The 9554-nt window shown below is 46.7% G+C and overlaps 1 protein-coding gene across 4 annotated transcripts in view; it reads right to left on the bottom strand.

Annotated features, from left to right (window-relative positions):
* rb1cc1 (RB1-inducible coiled-coil 1) overlaps positions 1 to 7239 on the bottom strand; it is a 36412-nt gene extending 29173 nt beyond the window's left edge. For 3 of the 4 annotated variants that reach the window (XM_066682500.1, XM_066682502.1, XM_066682503.1), the window contains exons 1-3: positions 6958 to 7239; positions 5828 to 5876; positions 2286 to 2417 (exon numbers count right to left, since the gene is read on the bottom strand). In XM_066682500.1, the coding sequence (XP_066538597.1) occupies positions 2286 to 2356 (71 nt within the window). In that variant the 5' untranslated portion in view covers positions 2357 to 2417; positions 5828 to 5876; positions 6958 to 7239. The remainder of the gene's footprint in view (positions 1 to 2285; positions 2418 to 5827; positions 5877 to 6957) is intronic. The other variant, XM_066682501.1, reaches the window with a different exon arrangement.
* Positions 7240 to 9554: the final 2315 nt, after the last annotated feature.

The raw sequence follows: 9554 nt of genomic DNA, 5'->3' as shown, positions 1-9554 counted from the left end.
CCTCCAGAAAAGAAAGAGATTCTCTTATCATTCAGGTTGAAGAACTTGGTAAGGTGTGGTAATTTTGCTCTTTGGCTCCCCCTAAATTTTTCTGTATCTTTAAGTACAAGGCCAGAGTTCCTTCATGTGAAATTAAGAGAGCCACAGTTGCTTTCTAAGAAACTGTGCTGAGCTGAACTGCACAGCGCCGAAAACTCTTCACTCAACTTTGTGCTCACAGATATGAGGATCACACAGCCCCCCCCCACAGTCACGTAAAATTACATAGTGGAGTTTCTGCAGTGCTGAGGCTGGAGTATCAACAACAGAGGCCCTTTTCTCCCTATTACAGCTCAGCGTTACAATCATTTTTAAGCTGTAATTTTAAGCTAAAACTATTGCGGAATGTTGCTTTAAACAGTGAATCATATCAGAAGTGAACAACCACAAGCAACACCACTGACCTCTTCTTCTCAGTATGAAAGCTGGATGCACGATGGTGTGAAAACCTTACACCAAAAACGAGCTATCTGAGGCACACCAAGTCAAAGCTAGCTCTAGGGATGGCACAGACAGTGATCAGCTGCACTGACCATACAAGTGTACTCTGTATTTCTACAATTATAGCGAGAGGGTTGGGCTCCAGAGGCAGCTCACTGTTTTCTGCCGCTGCCTCCGAGGCTCTCCACACTCTCCCTCTGCTACTCCTCAGCTTCTGCTGCCAGAGCCGAGGTCCCGTGGACCCGTGGGGCTGTGGAGCTGTATATGTAATGCACTGGAAAATGCGGAAGAGCACGTGGGGTTTATGCCACACTGGACTTTCTCAGAGCAGCTCCCCAGGCTTAGACACGCCTCCATCAGCCACAGCTCTTTTAGAGTTCCGAGCCTTCAGAGAGACTTTAAACATTCAGGTTTTAATCAGCATTTCTCTGGGGTAATTTTAGACACGTTACATTTACTTCACGGTTTCACAGTTTTACTGCTTCCTCTACAATCTGGTAAACATCAGGTTACTGTTATCCTTTATATCTGTGTGTTATTAATGATTATTCACAACATTTTAAAAAGGTGTCTACACCGTAATTCATAAGCATTAATAAACAGACTTTTAATCACTTGAATTGTAAATTATAGTCTTATTCTAAAGTGTCATAATGAGCATTATTATAATGTGGAATGTGTAAAACTGACCCTGCCTCCACCCCTCACATTATTAACACTCAGAGAGGGTGGGGGCCACCTCTAACTGGGCGTTTTCACGCACTTTAAAACACTGCTGCAAATCTGTTTGAACATCTTAATAATAATAATACACCACATGTTTAAAAAAGGTCAGTCGAGATGTGTGTTCTCCAACTAAACATACCACAAAACATAAGAAAGCGTGTGTTTGGTGGAGTATTTCTTTGTTGTAACAGTGCTTCTTGGTAATAAATCTTACACCGTTGGAGCCTGTTAACTTCTCTTTTAAATGGTACCACATTTGTAAGGAGCGTGTGTTTGTGGGAGGAGCAGTGGAGCTGAGTGTGTGGGTTCCATTAAAAATGTGTCAAATCCTCTCTGCCAAAGACAGTTTATTCTGTGTGATGGTGTGGGGCGGCACCTCCCTCACTGGAAAAACGAGGCTTGTCATCATTGGAGGCTTCTCAGTGCAGAGAGAGAGAGAGAAATCCTGTAACCAGCGGCGCTCTCATACCTCCACAGTCTGAGACCGAACTCCATCCTCCAAACACTCGCCCCACAGAGCGGGGTTTATCAGAGACTACCTCCAGACTGTGGGAGTGGAGAGGAGGGAACGACCTGCCAGCTCCTGAACTCAACCCCACTGAACACTTGTGGGATCCGCTTGGACGTGCTGTTGGTGCCAGAGCGACCCGCACAACCACGGCGGCTGACTCCAGATAAACGCTGGTTGAAGAAAGGGATGCCGTCCCACAGCGGTGTGAGACCAGGCTGGTGACCAGCGTGAGGAGGAGGTGGAGGCTGTTGTGGCTGTGTGTGGTTCTTCCATGTACTCCACACTCAGCTCCACTGCTCCTCCCACAAACACATGCTCCTTACAAATGTGGCGCCATTTAAAAGGGAAATGAACAGCTTCCAACGGTAAAAGATTTATTACCAAAAATCTACAAACACACATTATATATAAATACAAAGGAACATGATGATGATGGTGTGTTACGTCAGGTCGGAGGTGTTAGAGGAGTGGATCAGATTCCCGACTCTCTGCTGACACCGTCTCTACACAGACACACACACTGATACAGAAAAGCCAGCTCCATTAAAGCTTTGCGGATGCTACTTACGTCTGGACTGCGAGTTCAGTGTCGAATGTCAGTGTGCTTCCATTATTGACCTGGAACACATACAACTTCATGTTGAGTTCTCCACTGCTCCCGGCTCCGGCCCGGCTCCTTCATCTAGTCATTGATGCTCACCTGAAGAACGAACGTGGGAGTCGTTTATTACAGTAAACAAGCAAGGCCACCAGTGTAGGACAGATTGAATACACAGTGAGAGTAAAGACTATGTAAACATTACGCTCAAGGAAACACACTCAGAACAGAATTAATAAAGAAGATAAATAAATAAATAAGAACCGTGCAAACCTCTGCTAATACACGGTCGTCATTTTCTTCTTTTAAACCTCAACTAAACCTACCTCCTCCACTGTCTTAAATGTTAGATCCTCTCTCTATCTGTTTTCCTCCCTGTGTAGAGGGACCTTGAGTATTAGGAAGGCACTATAGAAATGTGATATATTATTATATATTATCAGCAGCAGAGACTAAAAGGAAGTGTTTTAATAGTCCATCAAAGAGCATATATACACACACACACACACACACAGACAGATAGATAGACACAGACAGACAGATAGATACAGACAGATACAGACAGATAAATAAATAGATACAGACAGACAGACAGATAGACACAGACAGACAGACAGACAGAAAGAGACAGACAGAAAGAGACAGACAGACAGATAAATAAATAGATACAGACAGACAGACAGATAGACACAGACAGACAGACAGACAGACAGATAGACACAGACAGACAGACAGACAGACAGATAGACACAGACAGACAGACAGATACAGACAGACAGATACAGACAGACAGAAAGAGACAGACAGACAGATAAATAAATAGATACAGACAGACAGACAGACAGATAGAGTATTATTTGAGTTGAGTTAAGGCATGTTCAGACCGTGGGGTGACTTCGTAATTCCAGGACATTCACTTAAAACCAAACACAACGCAGATTCTTTTGGCTTTTGCTTTAGAGTTTTAATCCTGTGCCTTAAATTGTATAAAAATAATTGCAATTTTAATCACAAAAGTGATAGTGGTCAGTTAAAATCCAGAGATATTTTCCCAAATTGTGCAGTTTGTTGGACTCATGAATTCCCAAAGGTGTTCCCATTCCAAAGTGCTGTGTATCTTTTCCTAGCAATTCTTAAATTCCTATTTTTCCAAGAGAGTGACCTCCAGTGGCTGCGCAGACAAACAACACCAACACAGACAGCAGGGAGTGCACTTTTCCAAACAGGTTTCCTCAGGCCCAGATTCCACTTGTGCTGATGCAGTTACTTTCCTCCTCCCTCTCTCTCTCACTCAAGTACAGAAAACAGATTTCTCCTTACAGACCATAACTCACACTCACATAAAACCCCGGAGTTTATTTCCAAGAAGAAGATACACGAACTGAAGTGTACATTTATTTCTAAAGGTTTAATTCTGGGAGTAAAGTGCTCTGGACTGTGGAGGGCCCTGATCAAAGCTCACAGTCAAACACCCAAACAACCAGACGCCTGAAGTCTAGTTTCAGTCCTTATCTGTGTGAAATTCACATTACAACCCTGCACTACCGGCTTCAGAGACATGTCAGCAAGAGTTTCCATGCTCCAGCAATGCTCTGGTATTTATAGAAACACCACCACTCAGGAATTTAAGTACAAAGCGAAGAGCTGAACAAGCTTCAGGTCAGGGGCAGTATTTTTTACTGTTCACATGTCACTGTTGAGCGTCCCGGCTCTGGCTTTCTGAACACAGAGATCATATCTATTCTGCAGCAGGACGAGTCAAACCAGACGCCTCTGGACAGACCCCAGCTCAGAGGACAGGAGCTAAATTAGTTTTTACACAACATTGAATTGTTAAACCCAGTAATCTCAGCTCAGAACGCAGAGCCTAATACAGCAGTTTTTGGGGCCTTAAGCATGTTTAGTGCCACTAAGATCCAACTCTACTGGGCCAACACGCAGTTAAAATATAATTTAAGGTTGGTACTGATCAAGGGTTTTTCATGACAGGTGCTTTACAAGAAATCCAACAGCTATAATATGACTCCCACTACAGCTGAACGATTAATCACTGTCGTATTGAAATCACAATACTATATGAAACATGCAAACCATCGTGCAACAGAAAAAAACAAAGATTTGGACCGTGCCTGTAACCCATCAATGGCAACACACACAAACAAACTAGTGTTCGGAGCAGTGAGCACTCAGACGCGAGAGGCTAGGTGCCTTCCTTGCATGCACATCAGCTGTGGATGTTGAGGGAAGAGACAGTGCTGTTCTTGGGGATTGGACTGAGGTGAAACTGTCATTCGAAATGGCTGCAGATTGAAGCCTTTATTGTCAAAATTACACCAAAGTCTTCACAGGTTTTAAACAGGAGACATTTACGACACGGTTCGACACGGCACAGCTCAACACACATTTCCCTGGTTATTGTTCCACAAACACAGTTCCTCCACAAACTGTAGTCAGTGACATTAATAAAACCCTGTCTCTCATGGGAACAGCGGGCTTTGGAATCCACAACAGTCGCGGCGGTAACGTTAAGCGGTGTTCACTCATTGTGTATACGCTCACGTGTTTGTGTATTTCCATTGTTGCACATCAAGCTGGAGTTTTTCCAGCAGCCACCGATCCAAGGAGCGTTTGAACCTCTTCAAGAGACCACGCCGTAATTTTACGAGCTGCCATCGTGAGTCGGATAAAAACAAACGTGATCTCTGCTGCAGCTGGAGATTTTACAGATGGAGAGTTGGTGCTGGTCGTCTGCGTTGCGTAGACTGACGACTCTCTCTGGATGATCAGCGCTCTGCAAGGTTTACACGCCACGGTTTAGTCCCTACTCGACTCGCTCTGAACCGAGCTGCGAGCTGGAATGACTAAAGTACCGGCTTTCAGAAACCAGGTACCAGACTTGCCTAGTGGAAAAGCTAAAAACAATCTACATGAGCCGAGTAGGTACCATGCAGTGGAAAAGCACAATTAGCTCCTAGAACAGTTTTACACTAGAGTCAACTACACTCTGCACTGTGGAGAGTCTGAGCAGAGCTTAGTTGTTCCATGAACTTTTTGTTTGTCAGGAACCATGGAATATGTGAAAAAAACTGTCTCTACGACTCACTGAGTCAGACATGTGGATTAAAATGTGTTTTGCGTTGCTATAGCGCCCCTTGAGGCCAATCAGGCTGATTATTTTTGAGTCTGTGTAGCAGTAGGGACTACTACCAGTCGAGCAATTTTCCAAGTCTCTAGGCTTTAGTTTAGTCTGTGTGATTCATTTTAAAGCAGAAATAAATAACAATAATAATAAAATAATAATAATAATAATAATAATAAGAAGAAGAAGAAGAAGAACAAAAACAATAGCAACAGAAACAGTCACGTTTATGGAGCTGTTGTTTGTAAAGCAGTGACCCGCTGCTCACTCAATGATAACAATCCAGTTGTTCACTTTGAAAGTGAAAGGTACATGTTTTTTTATGATCATTGTACAGCAACACAATAAAATTTCACCCTCTCATTTAACCCACCTTCGCTGTGAACACACTCACACTGGTGATCAGGGGCAGTCCTCTGTGCCTGCGGAAACACGGTCAAATTTGGACCCTTATTTACATTAAAATAAATAGCGATTACAATATAGGAAAAAAAATGAGGTCTTTTCCCCTTATTCCCACCACTTTCACTAAAGTAGGACACACAGGACAAACAGCACTTTGGAAAGGAGGTGTGTAGTTATTACTTGTTTTTACGCATTTGACCTCTGAGCAACTAAAAACCAGCGAGAAATCTCATAATTCCTATTATTTCGTTACTACATTGTAGTTACTAATATTGAAGTTCCTCTACCTGACCACCAGAGGTCCCACATCACGAATCAAGAACACATAACTCAAGGACACCCCTCGTGGCCAAGCAGGGGAATGACAACAATACAGACAGCTGGTCTGGTGTGGAATGTGGATTTCCAAACAGGTTTCTTAGTCACAGAATGCACTTGTGTTGCTGCAGTTGTGCAGATAAGCACTTTCAGCAACGATGTTCATATTTTAGATACTTTGTGCTCACTGGAGAAATAGAATAAAATCACACAACGCAACTTTAAAGTTATCTGGCTAAACAAAAGTGCTGTAAACACTTGGAATATCACTTCTTAAAGTGTCTACACATTCTTTACAGCGTCTGATGAAGACTTAGAGCAGACACAGCGTGGACAGTTGGTGTTTGTGCTGATCTGAGCTGTAAACCCTTTATCTCCTCGTTACCAGCTCAGGTCTTGCAGCTGCCCCTGGCAGGTTAGTGGGGAAACATTGTTACTGCCACCGGGACTGGGCTGGTAGCTCTGTTAGCTTTAGCGGACAAAGGCCAGGTCTCTAGGCGGTGCTGACTGGTGTTAGAGTCAGGATTCAAGAGTCCAAACCGCTGTCCGGCCTGGTTCTGTCCACAGGAGCTTCTCAGAGCCGACAGCCGCCGGGGAAGGCGCTGTGTGCACGGAACCAGGCTTCATTACTCAACCCAGAGATCCGCAGAGCTCACTAGCCGCCTTTGGCGAGCTCTACACGGCTAAAATAGTGGGTGTCAGCCCTGCCCTCCGGCGGTAAACACCTCCCGGCATTGTTACCGCGTTCAAACCATGTAAACAAGCCCGACGTTCGGTTACCTTGACTCGCTGAGGTCCCCTCTCCGCGATAAAAACAGCCGCGGGTCTCTGTAGCCTAGCCGCATACACAGCGACCCACTTCCACAAAATACAGCCTCCGCCCGCGTCAAAGAGCGTACACCACCGCCTGTCTTCACTCACAGTCGCCTACAGAGTCTTCTCGAGCCGCTGCCGCTTCAACCCCGGGCCCTGGAACGAGGCGAGGCTGTGTTGTGTAACCCCGAGTGGCGCTGGTTCTCTCCGCTAACGCTAAAGCTAACCCTCGCCCCGCCGCCGATGACTCCGCGGTCGCTCTGTGTTGTTGTTGTCGTCGCCAGTGACGTCATGACGTAGGCTGGCGAGAACGCGCACGGCACTGTGTGAGAGACACCGGGTGAACAAAAGTTTGTGGACACCCATGTTTTTCTTAGATCTGCGGAGCCCCGCCAGGAAAAATGCCCATAGGTATAAATAAGTATATAAATACATAAATTAATCAATAAATACACTTAGGTTATGAAAAAGTGCATACTATATATATACTTTTTAACTGATTTCTTCATTTCCACATTTCTACGTTTGTTTCCACGTCTACAATTCAGAATTTTCAACATTTACACATTTACTTATTTATGTATTTTCCACATTTCTACATTTATATATTTCAGGTAGTCTCACAATCACACAGCTCTGTGTCTGCGTGGGTTTCTTCCGGGTGACTGTCTGTGAGGAGTGTGGTGTGTTCTCCCTGTGTCTGCGTGGGTTTCTTCCGGGTGACTGTCTGTGAGGAGTGTGTTCTCTCTGTGTCTGTGTGGGTTTCCTCTGGGTGACTGTCTGTGAGGAGTGTGGTGTGTTCTCTCTGTGTCTGCGTGGGTTTCCTCCGGGAGACTGTCTGTGAGGAGTGTGGTGTGTTCTCTCTGTGTCTGCGTGGGTTTCCTCCGGGTGACTGTCTGTGAGGAGTGTGGTGTGTTCTCTCTGTGTCTGCGTGGGTGTCCTCCGGGTGACTGTCTGTGAGGAGTGTGGTGTGTTCTCTCTGTGTCTGCGTGGGTTTCCTCCGGGTGACTTTCTGTGAGGAGTGTGTTCTCTCTGTGTCTGTGTGGGTTTCCTCCGGGTGACTGTCTGTGAGGAGTGTGGTGTGTTCTCTCTGTGTCTGCGTGGGTTTCCTCTGGGTGACTGTCTGTGAGGAGTGTGGTGTGTTCTCTCTGTGTCTGCGTGGGTTTCCTCCAGGTGACTGTCTGTGAGGAGTGTGGTGTGTTCCCTCTGTGTCTGCGTGGGTTTCCTCCGGGTGACTGTTTGTGAGGAGTGTGTTCTCTCTGTGTCTGTGTGGGTTTCCTCAGGGAGACTGTCTGTGAGGAGTGTGGTGTGTTCTCCCTGTGTCTGCGTGGGTTTCCTCCGGGTGACTGTCTGTGAGGAGTGTGGTGTGTTCTCCCTGTGTCTGCGTGGGTTTCTTCCGGGTGACTGTCTGTGAGGAGTGTGTTCTCTCTGTGTCTGTGTGGGTTTCCTCTGGGTGACTGTCTGTGAGGAGTGTGGTGTGTTTACTCTGTGTCTGCGTGGGTTTCCTCCGGGAGACTGTCTGTGAGGAGTGTGGTGTGTTCTCTCTGTGTCTGCGTGGGTTTCCTCCGGGTGACTGTCTGTGAGGAGTGTGGTGTGTTCTCTCTGTGTCTGCGTGGGTTTCCTCCGGGAGACTGTCTGTGAGGAGTGTGGTGTGTTCTCTCTGTGTCTGCGTGGGTTTCCTCCGGGTGACTGTGAGGAGTGTGTTCTCTCTGTGTCTGTGTGGGTTTCCTCCGGGTGACTGTCTGTGAGGAGTGTGGTGTGTTCTCTCTGTGTCTGCGTGGGTTTCCTCCGGGTGACTTTCTGTGAGGAGTGTGTTCTCTCTGTGTCTGTGTGGGTTTCCTCCGGGTGACTGTCTGTGAGGAGTGTGGTGTGTTCTCTCTGTGTCTGCGTGGGTTTCCTCTGGGTGACTGTCTGTGAGGAGTGTGGTGTGTTCTCTCTGTGTCTGCGTGGGTTTCCTCCAGGTGACTGTCTGTGAGGAGTGTGGTGTGTTCCCTCTGTGTCTGCGTGGGTTTCCTCCGGGTGACTGTTTGTGAGGAGTGTGTTCTCTCTGTGTCTGTGTGGGTTTCCTCAGGGAGACTGTCTGTGAGGAGTGTGGTGTGTTCTCCCTGTGTCTGCGTGGGTTTCCTCCGGGTGACTGTCTGTGAGGAGTGTGGTGTGTTCTCCCTGTGTCTGCGTGGGTTTCCTCCGGGTGACTGTCTGTGAGGAGTGTGGTGTGTTCTCCCTGTGTCTGTGTGGGTTTCCTCCGGGTGACTGTCTGTGAGGAGTGTGGTGTGTTCTCCCTGTGTCTGCGTGGGTTTCCTCCGGGTGACTGTCTGTGAGGAGTGTGGTGTGTTCTCCCTGTGTCTGTGTGGGTTTCCTCCGGGTGACTGTCTGTGAGGAGTGTGGTGTGTTCTCCCTGTGTCTGCGTGGGTTTCCTCCGGGTGACTGTCTGTGAGGAGTGTGGTGTGTTCTCCCTGTGTCAGCGTGGGTTTCCTCCGGGTGCTCCTGTTTCCTCCCACAGTCCAAAAACACACGTAGGTAGGTGGATTGGAGACTCAAAAGTGTCCGTAGGTGTGAGTGAATGC

The sequence above is a fragment of the Hoplias malabaricus genome, chromosome 10 (assembly GCF_029633855.1).
Source record: "Hoplias malabaricus isolate fHopMal1 chromosome 10, fHopMal1.hap1, whole genome shotgun sequence".
In the NCBI taxonomy this organism is placed as follows: Eukaryota; Metazoa; Chordata; class Actinopteri; order Characiformes; family Erythrinidae; genus Hoplias; species Hoplias malabaricus.
This window is presented reverse-complemented; position numbering and strand designations above follow the sequence as displayed.